Raw genomic sequence first — 18,536 nt, forward strand, 5'->3', positions numbered from 1 at the left:
CTCATGGCCAGCGACACTGAAACTGTAACTGATGTCTGAGTGAAGGTTATCTACTACATGTATTTCCTCTGTAAAACACAGCGCTCCTGCACTGTGCTTGGGGGCCCTTTTAAACAGCGAAATCCCCAAAAAACAGCACAAAAATGCCAAAAGCTGGCACTAATTAGATCATGATAAGGGCACTGCTATGAGCTGAAACAAGAAGGCAGATTGTTGCCTTGTTCAACTTCAACTAGAAATACGCACTTCAGGTGACTTGAATGCTCTGCACATGTCTGCAGAGCACTGTGAATGTATTATTTTTGGGGTTACAGTAAATTTTAGTGAGTAGGTGAATTTGCAAATATGGAATCTGCAAATAATGAAAAATTTTTGACTTCTTTTTGTGAATTTGAATTGAAGGTATATAAATAAATGCCCAGATGTTAGTTATGTCTTCTCACAAATAGATTTATTGTAGTTCATAAAACAGCCACTTATCTGAGGTCTGGCGGTAGTTTAAAGGCAAGTGACCAAAAAAAAAAGCCAGTTTTTGACTGGCTTTGACTTTGTAATCTTGAGAGCTGAGAAGTCATAAACTTAGTGTGAACTAGCAGATTGCTTGAACTGAATTGTGAAATGCTCTGTTTAAAATTCATTGTGTTAGAAAGCTTCTGATATTCCTCACAAATTTACATCAGTGGACAGGAAAGCCTGACATGCTGCAGTCCATGGGGTTGCAAAGAGTCAGACATGACTGAGCGACTGAACTGAACGGAAGTAGACATATAGATATGTAGATAGGGTTATTTTGTTCCAGTTCGAAGGAGAAATAGTTCATGATATCTGATAGTTCACTCTAAAATCTAATATTTTTATATTAGATTTTATAATATTTTTATAAAGTATCTAATACTTTGAAAATACTTAAGGCTATGGTGGCATAGTATCAGCTCTTAACATTTATCTTCTGTAGGTGTAAAACTTCTAGCAGAATCCCTTCCTCGAAGAAACTCCTCCTTGCTCTTAGTCCGGTTGGGTGGACTCTTTCTTCGAGACCTGGCTACGGAAGGAACCATGTTTCCTCTTCTGGTCTTCCCTAATCCAGTACGTATAGCTGTATGATTTCGTTCAGGGTGTTGGTGAATTGCCATCAGTTTTAGGCAAGCAATTAGTAATATTAACTTGATTTGTTCCGATATTTGATCATTTTGAGAGAGACACGCTGATCAGACTATAACTAGAGTTAGATAAGTTTTTTGATTTTGTTACCATGTGTTGGTGGGATTTATGGCAGTGACTTCCCCCCACCTGGTGTTGTAGCCACCTTAGAATAGTTGCCTGGATTTGGAAGAAAATGCTATCAGCATGACTATTTCCTGCATTTCAGGTTCAGTGTTTGAATTTCCTCTGTATCTTGACAGTGATTTTCATGCATTCTGATCCTTAGTCACTGATAGGACTTCTCATCTCTCTAGAGTTACAGAAGAACCACTTCAAGTTTTCTCTGTATGTGTACTTTTTTATATATAATATTCTTCTTAGACGAGAAGATCTTTGATCTTACTGAGTTGGCAAGGATATGATCAGAAGAGTTGAATCTTTAGCTCCTTTTTATGCTTCCCATAACTTTTTGGCTTAGGGGGTTGGTGATAGGGTGGGAGGGCAGAATGAAAGTGTGAAAAGCTGTGCACGTCCAGTCCTCGTTGAGCAGTAGTTCATGTAGTGCCGAGTGCAGAACAGCACCTGCCTGTACAGGCTGGGGAAGGCACAGACTGGAGGGCTCGGCCTCCAGGTCTGCATCCCCTGATGTCACGTGAGTTTTGATTCGACTGTGCTAAGTGAGAGTGACGCCAAAGGGTAAGATGAGAGAGAATGTGTGCACGGTGAATTGGCCCCTCTCACCCTGACCTTTATGTGTTTTGTGTGTGTTCATCAGCAAAAGGAAGTTGGCAGAGTCTCCCAGTCTTTTGGACTCCAAACAACGTCTGCAGACAGCAGCCATCATTATCCTGGTAAACTGTCACGTGTTCTTAAATTCAACCTTAAAAATGCAATGATTACAGATCAGTAGTCTTGGTCAGAGGTCAAAGAGGGAGTGAGTCCTGTTTTGTGCCCATGGGTTTGCTGTGTGGATCCTTATCTGACCTGGAGACGCCCCTGTGCTCTCCCTTGACTCGTGAGTGACTGGAGCAACTCACAGGGCCTCCAGGTCTGGGGTTCCATGATGGGAGTGAATACAGCAACTTGGTCTTGAGGAGTCCTGTTGATACCTAGAGGCAGTCCTTATTGGGCTCTCTATTTTATAAAGTTTTTGAAAATGAGACTTAATTGGAAAATAATTGAGGAAATGTCTTTTTTCCCCCCAGAATTCTTTGCCAGTTATAAAGAATAAGGTGATTGTTTTGCTGTGTTCTATTTATTTTTTTCCCCCTCTGGTTCTTTTCCTCTAGCTGCAGACCCAGATGACCCGGTTTTTGAGATGCTGTACGAGAGAAATCCAGTGCACAGCCATTTTGAGAGGCGGCTGAATGTCAGCACGAGGCCCTTGAACATCATATATAATCCCCAGGCTATTAAAAAAGTGGCAGACTTTTTCTACAAGGGAAAGGTTCATACCTCAGGTTAACTTTTTTGTTTGATTATGTTACTTTCTAATGACCTCTTTGTTGTCGCTTCTGGGACAAGGGTTATTATACATTCCGGTGACCTGGTAGTGCTAGAAAAGGCCTGACAGTAAGTGGAAGGGTTGTCCTTCGATACTGAATCAAAGTGAATATCCTTGGAAAGTTGCTCTTCCAAGGGGAATCAATGACTTAATATTTTTTCTTTCTTTGCCTTCATTTAGCATGCATTTAAAATACTTTCCAACTATTACGACAGTGGTTTCCTTGGCTACCCAGGATATTTTAGGCCAGAGAATTTAGGAGGAATGTTCAAGAATTTTCTGCTAGATGAGAGTGGTCTGTTTTACTTGTTTGGTGCAGCGATATATACTGCAGAGGTTGTCATTGGACTCTTCTGTGCACTGGTATACATATGTCTGCCTTTGTCTCCCAAAAAGATTTGAGACAGTATATGCAAAAAAAGCAATTCTGTTGATAGAGAAATCGATAAAACAATAGTGCTTTCCTAAATATATCCGTCACTCCTCTTTCATAAGGGTTGTTTTAGTTTTTGATCCAGTTTTTGAGTCTTTTCATGCCTGGAAAATCCCATGGTTGAAGGAGCCTGGTAGGCTGCAGTCCATGGGGTCGCTAAGAGTCGGACACGACTAAGCGACTTCCCTTTCACTTTTCACTTTCATGCATTGGAGAAGGAAATGGCAACCCACTCCAGTGTTCTTGCTTGGAGGATCCCAGGGACGGGGGAGCCTGGTGGCTGACGTCTGTGGGATCACACAGAGTTGGACACGACTGAAGTGACTTAGCAGCAGCAGCAGCATGTACATGAATGTGTGTGCATGCTTAGTTGCTCTTTGCGACCCCACAGACTGCAGCCCACCAGGCTCCTCTGTCCGTGGAATTTTCCAAGCAAGGATACTGGAGTGGGTTGCCATTTCTTCCTCTAGGGGATCTCCTCCACCCTGGGATTGAACCCATGTCTCCTTCATAGGCAGGTGGGTTCTTTACTACTGAGCCCTCTGGGAAACCCCTTTCATGTAGACGGTGACCATAAATGTCTTAGCTTCATTGCTCTGACACTGATGGAATGTAGAAGGCAAATCCTCCTAAATTCCAGTTTCCCTTTCAGTAATAATCATGCTTTTAAGGATTTTGAAATATAATACTTTAGAATCTTTCAGAAAATGATTCTAGAAATTCTGATAACTTAGATACCCACCTCTTATGTACTACCTTTCTCTGCATGGCTGTCCTTCACTGTCTTTGCCACTTTCCTGTGACCCCAGCTCAGGCTGGAGTAAGGAACTCCTGTTGTACAGACTGTTTTTTAGCTATGGTGGAAATTCCTGGTGAGAGTAGATGTTGCAGCGCTTTCTTTCACCCAACCATAAGAACATTCTGACTCTTGGATATTTCCAATCTGGCAGGTTTTGGTTATCAATCTGAACTTGAGTTGAGAGTGGCTGAAGCTGCGCGAAGACAGTACAACAGACTGAAGATGCAGACCAAGGCAGAAATCCGACAGACTCTTGACCGATTGCTAGTGGGTGATTTCATTGTAAGTGGACATAACGAATGCTCCTTTTGGGGGTGGGGGTGGGAAGAGGAAGGCATTCTTTTTGGGAAGTTCTTTATCTACAGTAGAGAGTCATGCTTGTATCAATTACACTAATAAGTAAACAGAATCTATGAAATACTTATCAGCTAGCAAAAAGTAAAATCCCATGTCTTTTACAGTCAGGGTGTAATAAATAAAAACAAATGACTGAGACTAGATCATCTATTATTTCTTCCTTGTTTCTGTCTTAGAACGTTCTCAAGACTTGTCTTTGTTCCATTTTCTAGACCTGACATTTTGTAAATATTTCAATTAAGAACACCCCCTTTTACTTACTGTTATCAGAAGAAAAACTATTGGAATGATGCCCCAGTAACTTTTTGTTTTAAAGATTTGTTTGTTTATTTTTTTGGCTGTGGTGGGTCTTTGTTGCTGCATGTGGGTTTTTCCGGTTGAGGCGAGCAGGGTCTACTCTTTGTTGTGGTGCACGGGCTTCTCAGTGCAGTGGTTTCTCTTGTTGTGGAGCATGGGTTCTAGGTGTGTGGGCTCAGGAGCTGTGGCTCGTGGGCTTAGTTGCTCCGCTGCATGTGGGATCTTCCCGGACCAGGAATTGAACCAGTGTCCCTTGAATTGCAAGGAGGATTCTTAACCACCGGTTCACCAGGGAAGCCCGATACCTCCATTTTGATTCCTGGGAGTGATGATCACTTTGTGATGCCGAATGCCCAGCTGACATGAGGACGCTTGTGCACAGGAAGAGCCAAGAAACATCTCAACAGTCCAGCTAAACTGAGTTTCTGACCCTGTCCTGGGGATGTGCTGCTCAGATGCAGCAGTAGGTGTACCACTCAGAGGGTAGCTTGTAGTTGGTGCAGAGCCAGCTGGGAGTGTAAGGGATGGCAGAAATGTTCAGGGGCAACACTTAGGGGTTTGTAGTATGGGATGCAGAATTTGTTTTGTTTTTTGTTTTTGCATGTGTTTCAATACAAATAACAGCATTTAGTACTTCTGATTATCTTAGACCAAGAGGTTTCTCTTTCATGGCATTTATATAAATTATCTTTTACTACTACATATAATTTACCAAATGTTACTATTACTACATGTAGTTATATAAATTATATTTATATAGTATATATAAAATGTATAAATTATATATTTACAATACTAGGATATGGAAGCAACCTAGATGTCCATTGACAGATAAATGGATAAATAAGTTGTGGTACATACACACAATGGAATATTACTCAGCTATGGAAAGAAATGCATTGGAGTAGTCAGTTCTAATGAGGTAGATGAACCTAGAGCCTATTATACAGAGTGAAGTAAGTCAGAAAGAGAAAGATAAATACCGTATATTAAGGCATATAAAGGCAAAGGAACCAGAGATCAATTGCCAACATCCGCTGGATCATCAGGAAAGCAAGAGAGTTCCAGAAAAACATCTATTTCTGCTTTATTGACTATGCCAAGGCCTTTGACTGTGTGGATCACAATAAACTGTGGAAAATTCTGAAAGAGATGGGAATACCAGACCACCTAACCTGCCTCTTGAGAAACCTATATGCAGGTCAGGAAGCAACAGTTAGAACTGGACATGGAACAATAGACTGGTTCCAAATAGGAAAAGCAGTATGTCAAGGTTGTGTATTGTCACCCTGCTTATTTAACTTCTCTGCAGAGTACATCATGAGAAACGCTGGTCTGGAAGAAACACAAGCTAGAATCAAGATTGCCGGGAGAAATCTCAATAACCTCAGATATGCAGATGACACCACCCTTATGGCAGAAAGTGAAGAGGAACTCAAAAGCTTCTTGATGAAAGTGAAAGAGGAGAGTGGAAAAGTTGGCTTAAAGCTCAACATTCAGAAAACGAAGATCATGGCATCTGGTCCCATCACTTCATGGGAAATAGATGTGCAAACAGTGTCAGACTTTATTTTTCTGGGCTCCAAAATCACTGCAGATGGTGACTGCAGCCATGAAATTAAAAGATGCTTCCTCCTTGGAAGGAAAGTTATGACCAACCTAGATAGCATATTCAAAAGCAGAGACATTACTTTGCTAACAAAGGTCCGTCTAGTCAAGGCTATGGTTTTTCCAGTGGTCATGTATGGATGTGAGAGTTGGACTGTGAAGAAAGCTGAGCGCCGAAGAATTGATGCTTTTAAACTGTGGTGTTGGAGAAGACTCTTGAGAGTCCCTTGGACTGCAAGGAGATCCAACCAATCCATCCTAAAGGAGATCAGTCCTTGGGTGTTCATTGGAAGGACTGATGCTGAAGCTGAAACTCCAATACTTTGGCCACCTCATGCGAAGAGTTGACTCATTGGAAAAGACTCTGATGCTGGGAGAGACTGGGGGCAGGAGGGGAAGGGGACGACAGAGGATGAGATGGCTGGATGGCATCACCAACTCAATGGACATGAGTTTGGGTAAACTCTGGGAGTTGGTGATGGACAGGGAGGCCTGGCATGCTGCGATTCATGGGGTGGCAAAAGTTGGACACAACTGAGGGACTGAACTGAACGGAACTGATGGCATCTGGAAAGATGGTACAGACAGTTCTACATGCAGGGCAGCAAAAGAGACACAGACATAAAGAACAGACTCTTGGACTCAGTTGGAGACGGTGAGGTAGGATGATTTGAGAGAATAGTGTTGAAACATACACATTACCATATGTAAAATAGATAACCAGTGTAAGTTTGATGTATGACTCAGGGCACCCAAAGCTGTTGCTCTCTGACAACCTGGAGGGATGGGGTAAGGAGGGCAGTGGGAGGGGAGTTCATGATGGAGGGGACACATATATACTTATGGCTGATTCACATTGATGTATGGCAAAAACCATCACAGTATTGTAATTGTCCTTCAATTTAAATAAATTGAAACAATATATAAATTGTTAATTTTTTACTGTATATAATCCTCTTTGATAGCATTTATATAAATTAGCTAATTTATATAACAAATTCATGGGAAGAGCCATTAACAAATTAATGAATTGTCCCTTTTTTATATTTAAAATGTCAAAGCTTATGTTTTTCAGTAAGATATTTTGGCCTGAAAGTTCGTGCTTAGCAATGTCCATGAATAAATAAAAATATTTAGATTTCTCATTTATTTGAATTCCATAATTTCTACAATACTTTTAAAGTATTAAGTCTTTAGAAATAAGACCTTTCTTAAACCATCGATCATCAGAATCAAATAGCAAGCAACGCCCAAACCAGTAATTTGCACATTTTTCTTGCCCACTTCAGCCGTTTTCCTCTGGTAATGTCTCATATCCTTAAGCATTTGGATCCACTTTTATTTTAAATGTTTTGCTTTAATACCATAGACCATTAGGTCATCCTGTGATCCTAGTGTGACCTTCAGGGAAGCTTGAGCTCCAGCTGATAAAAGTGCCCACTCTTAGCTGTTGTAGTTCAAGGCTATTTAATTGTGGTTGATTCTATTTTTATAGGAGGAGAGTAAACGGTGGACTGTGAGACTGGACATTTCTGCCCCTCAAGTGATATTTCCTGATGACTTTAAGTTCAAGAATCCCGTGTTGGTTGTTGTGGATCTAGGAAGAATGCTGTTGACCAACACCCAAGGTACAGTGTGAATGTGAAGTAATAAAGGCATATCTTGGCAGATTGATCTCTCTCTCTCATTGAACCAAGTAAAGCTTAAATAGGGGTTTATTTAACGTTTCTAGGCTCCAAAGTTAACTTGTTACTTTTTTATATAGTAGTTTTATTGAGATCCATTTGAAAATGTACAATTCAGTTGTTTTTGGTATATTCATAAAATGGTACAGCTCTCACTGTTATCTAATTCTGGAACATTTTCTTTGTCCCAAGAAGACATTCTAGACCCATATTCTCTATTACCACCTCTCCTAGCCTTTGCTAACCACTGATCTTTCTATCTCTGTTTATTTGCCTGTTCTGAACAGTTCATGTAAATAGAATCATGTAATATGAGACCTTTTATGTATGACTTCTTTCACTTAGTGTTTTCAAGGTTTATCCATTTTGTGAAAGAAGGGAAAGTGAAAGTGTTAGTCACTTAGTTGTGTCTGACTCTTTTTGACCCCTTGGACTGTAGCCCGCCAGGCTCCTCTGTCTTTGGAATTCTCCAGGCAAGAATACTGGAATGGATAGCCATTCTGTTCTCCAAGGGATCTTCCCAACCCAAGGGACTGAGCCCTGGTCTCCTGCATTGTAGGTAGATTCTTTATCATCTGAGCCACCAGGGAAGCCCTGTAGCATGTTATCAATACTTCATTTCTGTTTGCAGCTAAATGATGTTCCCTTGTATTGATATACTACATTTTATAATATTTATCCACTCATCAGTTGGTGGACATTTGGTTGTTTCTACTCTTTGGCTGGTATGAGCTTGGCCCTAAGGGGATGTGTAAAGGGAATTACATCCGAAGAAAAGGATCACACAACCTCAGAAAGTACCTACTTGGATTTATAAAACACTAACATGGGACAGAGACACAGGTGACCAAACCTAGGGACGTGTTTTTGTAGTTGTCGCGACACTGCTCAGGTGCCGAAGAGAGGGGTTGAGTGAATTTGGGGCTGGAAACTTGACATATTAAGCAATTACTGCTCGCCAAGTGCTGATCTAAAACTCGGGTATTGTGTTGAGGAGGCAGAGGAAACCTCTGTTCTTTAGGAAACTTCTAGTTGGGGGGACAAAACAAACACATAGATGAATACAGGAAAAAGTAAACAAATAAGGAGGGTTGGTGATGGCAGCTCATGCAGTGCAGCTCAGATGTTGGGGGGCGGGGGGACAGTGTCTAGAGGGCATTGTTCGTTTCTGCACCCTGACATGTGTTCCTGTGTTAGCAGGTCTCCATCTTTCCTCATGTTCCATGAACTTTTACTCTTTGTGTTTTGATTTCCAAATCAGTAGATAAGTTCACTCTGAATACATGGGAAATACAGAATACTATGCTAAGAGTTTTCATCCGTTTATTTTTTAAATCAGGGCTCTTGATTCTTTCGTGTTGTCGTTCAGCCTCTTAAGTTGTGTCCGACTCTTCTCTACTTTTCTTAATTATTACATTAAATGGGGGAGGAAGGCAAGAGCCGACATGTACTTTAAATCTTCTGTTTTCATCTGCAGATGACTCCAAGAGGAAGAGTGGGGACGGGTCAGCATTGGAAGAGAATCAGTTCAGTGATGATGAATATAAGACCCCTCTTGCCACACCTCCCAATACCCCACCTCCTGAGACTAGCAGCAGTAATGGGGAGAAAACACCTCCATTTTCTGGAGTCAAGTTCAGTGAAGAGCAGCTTCAAGCACATCTCATGAGCACGAAGATGTACGAGAGGTACTCGCTGTCCTTTCTCGACCTGCAGATCATGGTTGGACGCGTGAAGGACAACTGGAAGCATGTCCAGGATATTGACGTGGGACCGACCCACGTGGTCGAGAAATTCAACGTTCACCTCCAGTTAGAACGTCGATTGATTTATACATCAGATCCCAAGTACCCTGGAGCCGTCCTCTCAGGCAACCTACCAGACCTGAAGATCCACATCAATGAAGATAAAATATCTGCTCTGAAGAATTGTTTTGCTCTCCTGACCACCCCAGAAATGAAGACTTTTGACTCTCAGATGAAGGAGAAGATTTTTCCCCAAGGGGGACAGCGGGGAAGTTTGCAAGACTCCGTGATGAACTTGACCCAGAGCATTGTGATGTTGGAGCAGCATACTCGGGAGGTCTTGGTGGAGTCACAGCTCCTCCTGGCGGAGTTTAAGGTGAATTGCATGCAGCTTGGTGTTGAGAGCAACGGCCGGTACATCTCTGTGCTCAAGGTGTTTGGCACCAATGCTCACTTTGTGAAGAGGCCTTATGATGCTGAGGTCTCCCTCACCGTTCATGGTTTGCTCCTGGTGGACACCATGCAGACGTATGGCGCTGATTTTGACCTTTTGATGGCCTCCCACAAGAACTTGAGCTTTGATATCCCGACAGGAAGCCTCCGGGACAGCAGGGCCCAATCTCCCGTCTCTGGGTCCAACGTGGCCCACTTCACGAGTGCTGCCACACGGAACAACCAGTCAGCCACTAGTATTTCTCTGGACAGAGTTCTCACCAAAGAACAAGAGTCCCTCATAAAACTGGAATATCAGTTTGTGAGTTCAGAGTGCCCGTCCATGAATTTGGATAGCACCCTTCAGGTGATTTCATTGCAGGTGAATAATTTGGATATCATCCTAAATCCAGAGACAATTGTGGAGCTGATTGGTTTTCTTCAAAAATCTTTTCCCAAGGAAAAAGATGAGTTGAGTCCTCAACCTTTAATGACTGATTTTGAAAGAAGCTTTAGGGAACAGGGAACTTACCAATCTACATATGAACAAAACACGGAGGTTGCAGTGGAAATCCACAGACTTAACCTGCTGCTCCTTCGGACGGTGGGAATGGCAAATGGAGAGAAGTATGGCAGAAAGATTGCAACAGCGAGTATAGGTGGCACCAAAGTTAATGTCTCCATGGGCAACACATTTGACATGAATGGTTCTCTCGGCTGTTTGCAGCTTATGGATTTGACACAAGAGAATGTTAAGAACCAATATGTTGTCAGCATTGGAAATTCCGTAGGCTATGAAAATATCATCAGTGATATTGGCTTCTATGAATCTGTATTTGTCAGAATGGAAGACGCAGCCCTCACTGATGCTCTGAGTTTCACCTTTGTTGAGAAATCTAAACAGGAATGTTTTCTCAACCTCAAGATGGCCTCCTTGCATTACAACCACTCCGCTAAATTCTTGAAGGAGCTGACGTTGTCCATGGATGAGCTGGAAGAAAATTTTCGAAGTATGCTGAAAAGCGCAGCCACCAAAGTCACCACGGTCCTAGCCACTAAGACAGCTGAGTACAGTGAGATGGTATCACTCTTTGAAACTCCCAGGAAGGCCCGGGACTCCTTTTTCTTAGAAGAAAATGAACCATATGGGTTTGGCCTAGGTGCGTCTCATTCTGACACCGTAAAGCTCATCTTGAACATAAACATTGAATCGCCAGTGGTTTCCATCCCTCGGAAGCCTGGGAGTCCCGAGTTGTTGGTAGGACACTTGGGACAGATCTTCATCCAGAATTTTGTGGCAGGAGATGATGAATCCAGAAGTGACCGTCTGCAAGTAGAAATCAAAGACATTAAATTATATTCTTTGAACTGCACCCAGTTGACAGGCAGAGAGGGCCCCGGGCCGGAAATGAGCCGGGCGTTCTGCCCTCTGTCTGGGTCTACCAATGCCAATAGTCAGGAAGAAGCTCACTTCACCCGACATGATTTCTTTGAATCTTTGCATAGAGGTCAAGGTGAGGCATGGGTATCTTTTTTCTCATTTTGTTTAGATTCCAGACCCAGCTATGAAGGTAGTACCTGGCTTAAAATAACAACAAAAACCTTTCTTTTAGAATTACCCTAAGTGAATATTTAAGAAGTTAAAATAGAATTTTAAGAGAATGCTTTCATATTACGTTTGAATGTTTGCACCTTTTCCCACTGAATGCCATTTTTGGCAAAATAAGGATTTTTTAAGTGGCCCCCTTGGGTGAGTATTCATTCACTGGGATTCAGAGGGTGGATTCTGTTAGAGTATTATGTAATTTAGTCAGATGCATATGACTTTTTCATTCCTAAGCTGTAGATCTTTCCTAGTTAAATATTGTAGTCTAAGATAGCTGGAGGGATTGACAGAAATAGAATGTGCAATTTAGTCTGTGGATGTTATGGTCTCTGTTGGCTATCCTGCCATCTTCTGTAATGGTTTGGTGCAGGGTTCTAGGAATAAAGTGCTTGTGTTTATGTATTCTCAATCTGATCTGCTAAAACCAAGCAGTTCAATCTGTTAGTCTTGGCATCTATAGAAATCAGCTAAGCTATATTGATTGGTAAAGATATTAATGCCTTTGAGAACTCGTATGGTTCTCAGATGTTAACACACTGATTCCTTTTTACCGAAAGATAGTTACCGAAAGATTGCTTTCTCTGCTTGGGTTAAAAGTTGTTCACTTAGAGTTCTCTGTTGTCCTTGATTCTGAGTTAGACCCAATAAGAGGGATCAATCTAAAGCTGGGCATGGATGAGCAAATTTGTTTGGAAAATGCCAGCTTGGGATGTTAAGAGAAGCTTACTGAGGACCCTTGCCTGGGTTAATGTTCACTGCACCATATTTTGAAACCATCAAATGGAGCCTGTTATGAAAATAGCTGTAACATGCTCTTTATGTGTAAATTTATCTTATACCCTTGCTTGCTGTGAGTTTTGGTCTTGGAATAGTTGCCAGGGTTTGTACTCAATTGCAGACCCTCGGCGCCAGGCTAACCTGCCTTCGTGGTCAAAGAGCAACTCCTGGGCTTGTTATATACCCTCACTTGGTCAGCAGTGACGCAATCAGTCTGAGTGTTTCTAGTCGGTCATTTCTTCTCTCTTACGCCAGCTTTTCACATCCTCAACAACACGACCATTCAGTTTAAACTGGAGAAGATCCCTATAGAGAGAGAATCTGAACTGACTTTCTCACTTAGTCCAGATGACCTGGGAGCTTCTAGCATCATGAAGATTGAAGGAAAATTTGTTAATCCGGTTCAAGTAAGCACGCTATTGATTTTTATGTCAGGACAGTTGAAGTCATGTAATGATTTTATATTTGTTATATACATGTGTTATGTTTATGTCTTGTTATATTTTGTATATATAAAATGTTGGAAGGAAAATATAAATTCAAAGAGATATTGTTGATGCACATTATTGTCAATAACTTGTTCTAATAAGCATGGTATCCTTTTATCATGTCCTTCTATCACTGAATCAGTCTTTGTTAGCTTCTTCATGTGGAGGGGTGAATTATAGAGTGGAAGAGGGCAAATCGTTAATTCTGTTGCCATTAAGAAATGAGGAAAATTATTGCTTAAAAAGTCAGGATCCCTCTTTCCCAGAGTGTTATAATTCTTGTCACACTTTTGGCATATGTGGCCCACCTATAAAACAATCTGATTATCTGAGCTGTTGACAGATCCTTTCAAGGGAGAATTAGTCTTGCCCCCATTGAAATGAAATGGTCCAGGGTGTGTGTGTGGTATGTATGTATACATCTTTCATCCTTTTTCCTTCAAAAGTGTCATTTTTCCTGCTTTCACAGGCCAGAGAGCAAAAAGCATAACATTATAAAACAGCAAGGATAGGCAGGACCTTAGGACAGTGCACAGGATCTAGAGCAGTGACTGGTCATTAGTTTGGCAGCTGCTCTGCAGTAACCCAGGGGTGCTGTTAACAGAACATGTGTAGCTTTTGACATCAGTACTTTCTGGATATGGGTCTCTGGTTGAGAGAACTTTCCCTGAATCTTTTTCTTTTTGGCTTTTAAGGTTTTTCTCTTTTAAACTTTTCCTTCAATTTCTGTAGTTTTGTGGGGTTAGAAAGAATGATTGTGCAGATTCAGGCCTACATTTACCAGCACTTATTGAACATTTATTGTGTGAAGATTATTCCGTGAGGTACTTGGGGACGGCCTTGTCAATGGATACAGGTCAGAGAGAGGCAGAGTGTAAGGACGAAAAAGAAAGAAAGAGGGGATCCTTGCTGTCAACTAATTTAAAACATCTTGGAGAGTTGATATATAGCAGAAACCAAGGCGATATTGTAAAGCAGTTATTCTCCAATTAAAAATAAATAAATTGAAATAAAATATATCTTATAAATTATATTTTAAAAAAACCACTTGGGTAAAGTCATACAAAATTTGTGGGCAGTGCATATGAATGCATTTGACAGTAGCAGTGGAATAACTGAATTTTTCTCTTCGAATGCAGGTGGTGTTAGCAAAGCATGTATATGAGCAGGTTTTACAAACGCTGGACAATCTGGTGTATAGTGAAGATCTGAATAAGTTTCCAGTCAGTGCAGCCTCCTCACCCGGCCCTAATTCTCCTCTGCCTCCCCTCAGTACCTGTGGAGAACCTTCCGCTGAAAGGAAGGAGAATGGATTGTTCAGCCACTCCAGTCTTTCTAACTCTTCTCAAAAGTCCTTGTCTGTGAAGGAAGTCAAATCCTTTACCCAGATTCAAGCCAACTTTTGTATATCAGAGCTTCAAGTTCAGCTAAGTGGAGATCTGACCTTGGGGGCCCAGGGTCTTGTGAGCTTAAAATTTCAGGATTTTGAGGTGGAATTCAGTAAAGACCACCCCCAGACTCTGTCCATTCAGATTGCCCTGCGCTCTCTGCTGATGGAGGACTTACTGGAGAAAAATCCAGATTCCAAATATAAGAACCTGATGGTGTCTCGGGGAGCCCCAAAGCCATCTAGTTTAGCACAAAAAGAGTATCTCTCTCAGTCCTGCCCTTCTGTGTCCAACGTGGAGTATCCAGACATGCCTCGGTCTCTCCCTTCTCATATGGAGGAAGCTCCCAATGTATTTCAGCTGTATCAGAGACCCACCTCGGCCTCCCGGAAGAAGCAAAAGGAAGTCCAAGACAAGGACTATCCCTTGACCCCACCTCCTTCTCCAACGGTAGATGAGCCCAAGATACTTGCGGGAAAGAGTAAATTTGATGATTCCTTGGTCCATATCAATGTATTCCTGGTGGATAAGAAGCATCCAGAATTCTCTTCCAGTTACAATCGAGTTAACCGGAGCATTGATGTTGATTTTAACTGCTTGGATGTGCTGATCACACTGCAGACCTGGGTCGTGATCCTAGATTTTTTTGGAATTGGCTCCACTGCAGACAACCATGCGATGAAGGTGCCGCCTGAGGACGTCCTACAAAACGTAAAGTCAGAATCAAGTGCGTTAGCAGAGTCTGAACTTCAGGAGCCAGTTAACACCAAACTGGATCTCAAGGTATCAGTTCCCTTAGGCTCTTGTTCTGAGTATGAAGGTGGGCTTGTTTACTTAGATGCTCTCACTGTGTATTTATGCCAGAAAATCGATACCTCACAGAGGAGATACATGGTCTTTTGGATGTCTATTCCTAAAGGGTAGACGTTAATATCTCAGAAAAGGTTTTAGCATTAATCCCATCTGGAGGCAGGGGAAATAAATGGTTTCAGTGACTTCTTGTCTTTCCTTTGGGCTGTAAAATTCAGTGGAATTATTTAGCTTCTTTACGCCTCTGTTTCCTTATCTTCCATTGTCTGATTATGGTAACTAAATGAGGAAATTGCATGAAGCACCTGGCAATGTGTCTAGCACATAGTAACCATGTTACTATGTAACTAGTAACTAGTACAGAGTAGCTATTTTTAAATGTGCCTTTTATTATTATCTCCCTCTCACTCAGAACGTTATTGGCTTTTAGTGAGAGCAAGAGTACAGGTGTCTTAAATGTCAGACTGCCTGGATTTGAAAGCTGGCATTTTTGTTGTAACCACACAGATGTTTGGCTGTGGACAAACCATTTAACCTCTTTCTCCCTCAAGTTTTTCATCAGTAAACAGAGATTGTTTAATGGTGCCTGTGTCATTGGATTGTGGAAGTTCAATGAGATGACCTAGGTATGGCCCTCCTCACGTTCGTGACAGAAATGATCATTCAGTGAATGGTACCTTCCATGCTTCTTCCTCCCATGCAGTTGTCTATAGAAGCCAAGTTAGTGTCTCCTAGAGTGTTCCACATTCTGGATTTGTCTGTTTCTTTATGGTACATTTGACTCCTCTCATCCTCTAATTTTAGAAATGGAAGTTAGCTCTAAAGACTTGATCAGATCCAGGTCCGACACTTCATAGGTGGTGCTGAGTGCTTCCTGTTGCGTTATACCAGGAGGTCTACAACACCCAGTCATCCCACTTTCAGTGATGCTAGCTAGGATCCATGCTGAGAGTGGGCTCAGGTGCTGACAGCTGGATTCCTCCAAACAAAGCGTATTTGCATTATTTTGGTGATGAAGTGACTAGAGGTTTGTTTTTTTTTTCCACTTCCCCCTTCATGATAACTCATTCCCTTGAGATCCTTCTGTCATCCATGTCCAGAAGCCACTGCAAAGGGACCCCTCATGCCATTGGAGTGGCCCGCATGGTCACTGCTCCATCTGTAATAATTCCCTCCTTTTTTCTCTTCATTCCTTGAATGTTTTTTCTCCTTCCTTTTCTCCTGCTATTTTCTTTCCTTTTCCGTTGTTTTTTTTTTTTTTTTTCATTTATCAGACGTATGCTGAACACCTACTTTGTTGTTGTTCAATTGCTAAGTCATGACCAGCTCTTTGCAACCCCACGGACTGCAGCACGTCAGGCTTCCCTGTCGTTCACTATCTCCCGGAGTTTGATCAAACTCATGTTCATTGAGTCGGTGATGCCATCCAACCATGTCATCCTCTGTCATGGTAGGCATTAAAGATAAGGGGTGCATTTCACCGGCTCTGCCACTCGGGAGCAGAGAGTGTGAACTGGGATGTGAGCTTCTGTCCTCTTCCCTCCTTTCTTCTCTTCAGCCGATGCCTTACCCAGTGATGGCACTCAGGGGTATCTGCCTCCATAAATCGTAGACACAGAGTCCTTTTTGTAGCTAAAATGACAGAATTATGTTACTGGATTTATTTGTTTCCAAGAATGCTGTTCCTAAAACAGGATTTTGGTTTTCTTCTATTGGTGGTTGGCTCTGGGGAAGAAAATCTTTGATTGTGCTTCTAAGTGAAGTCCCAGTTGGTCACCAGGGGCTTCTACTAAATATTAGTCTGAAGACATTAAACATTAAGTGTATTTATCACTTCGCTTTGACAAATTCTTAGGGTACACTTAATGAATCTGTATGAGTGATTACAGAATAGTGCAATATTAGAGATAAATGCTGAAAGGGGAAAAATTGTTTTATAATGTAAAACATTTTACTGACAAACAATAGATGAAGCCCAAAGAAAGCATCCCCCCCCAAAAACCAAAAAGCCAACCAACCAACATACAAAAAAAAAAAAGAGAGAGAAGAAAGAAAAAAAAAAAAATTTAAAGAGAACAGACGAGGCAACCACAGAGAAGACACCACAGAACCTGGGTTTTAGATTGCCCAGTCAAGTTCTTTTCCTATCAGCTCTCTCCTCTTATGTGGTTTGACTGGCTAAGAAAAGTTGAAATGAATTTGGTATCAGTCGGACAAAAAGGTTTATCTTCAGCTTTCCCGAGACTTGTAGCATCTTTCTTGATGCCATTTGTCTGAAAGGTACCTTTTCCTCCGAGTAACATTCGCCTTGCCTTACCTCCTGTGTTCTTAGGTTCATTCGCTTTCTCTCGTGCTGAATAAGACCACCAGTGAGCTTGCCAAGGCGAATGTGTCCAAATTAGTGGCACACCTGGAAATGATTGGTAAGTGGAGAAAATCAGACTTGGGGAATCTGGGAAGAATTTGAACATCCTGCTCACAAATCTAATTGTCTTCACAGATGCTAAGTAAGGTGTGGCTCAGTGGCTGGGTTGTGGTTGCTGGTCTGGCCAGGACGGGTGGTGGTGGTTTCTAGATACTGGTTTATGGATCAGAATCATCTGCTAGAAATGTAGCTGTCTGGCACAGCTCCCTTCCCATCCCAAGACTCTGATTCTGTGGGTTGGGATGGGACCCTGGGGTCTATCTGAGTTTTAAAAAAGCTCTCTGGATGACTATATAATTTCTTTGTCTAAACTTTGGACATGTTGGAGCGTGAAAGGGGGCATTGTTAATAATTACAACTGGGAAAACGGCATATAACAGGGGCTGCCTCTGGGAAATCAGGCCATATGTTCACTCTGTTGCCATAATTGGGGGGAACCCCTAAGAGGGGGTGGGCTTCCCTGATAGCTCAGTTTGTAAAGAATTTGCCTGCAATACAGGAGACCCTGGTTTGATTGCTGGGTCAGGAAGATATGCTAGAGAAGGGATAGGCTACCCACTCCAGTATTCTTGGGCTTCCCTTGTGACTCAGTTGGTAAAGAATGCGCCTGCAATGCAGGAGACCTGGGTTCAATCCCTGGATTAGGAATATCCCCTGGCGAAGGGAACAGCTACCCACTCCAGTATTCTGGCCTGGAGAATGCCATGGACTGTATAGTCCATGGGGTCGCCAAGAGTTGGACATGACTGAGCGACTTTCACTTTACTGAGAGGGGGTGGTTTAAGCAGGGAGATATTGTAGCAAAGCTGGCATTCTTCCTAATGGGATGCAATAGGCTGTAATCCTTAGTAGAACACAAGTGAAGAGCTACGTTAAGCTCTAAAGTGGAGGAATTTACAAAGTGAGCATAAAATACTGCTCCTTCCTTAAGCAACTGGTGATAAAATAAGAAGACTACAAAGCTCAAATGTTGACTCTGTAGTAAAATAAGAATGTCTTTTGGGGAAATGATGAACTAAAATTGGTTTCATTCCTGGTA

General features: G+C 41.9%; 1 protein-coding gene across 9 annotated transcripts in view; it reads left to right on the forward strand.

Annotated features, from left to right (window-relative positions):
* Positions 1-18,536, forward strand: part of VPS13D (vacuolar protein sorting 13 homolog D) — a 275,671-nt gene that overhangs the window by 30,605 nt on the left and 226,530 nt on the right. For 8 of the 9 annotated variants that reach the window (XR_015143441.1, XR_015143438.1, XR_015143440.1 and 5 more), the window contains 9 exons: positions 956-1,086; positions 1,919-1,994; positions 2,433-2,603; positions 4,031-4,161; positions 7,637-7,769; positions 9,304-11,517; positions 12,642-12,793; positions 14,014-15,045; positions 17,405-17,495. Coding sequence is in view for 5 of the 9 variants with exons in the window: in XM_086344602.1 (XP_086200728.1) it covers positions 956-1,086; positions 1,919-1,994; positions 2,433-2,603; positions 4,031-4,161; positions 7,637-7,769; positions 9,304-11,517; positions 12,642-12,793; positions 14,014-15,045; positions 17,405-17,495 (4,131 nt within the window). In the remaining 4 variants the exon portion in view is untranslated. Of the gene's footprint in view, positions 1-955; positions 1,087-1,918; positions 1,995-2,432; positions 2,604-4,030; positions 4,162-7,636; positions 7,770-9,303; positions 11,518-12,641; positions 12,794-14,013; positions 15,046-17,404; positions 17,496-18,536 lie in introns of those variants that run through there. The other variant, XM_086344606.1, reaches the window with a different exon arrangement.

This window comes from Bos grunniens, chromosome 16, assembly GCF_055505025.1.
Source record: "Bos grunniens cultivar Pamir isolate PY7600 chromosome 16, Bosgru_T2T1.0, whole genome shotgun sequence".
Classification (NCBI taxonomy): Eukaryota; Metazoa; Chordata; class Mammalia; order Artiodactyla; family Bovidae; genus Bos; species Bos grunniens.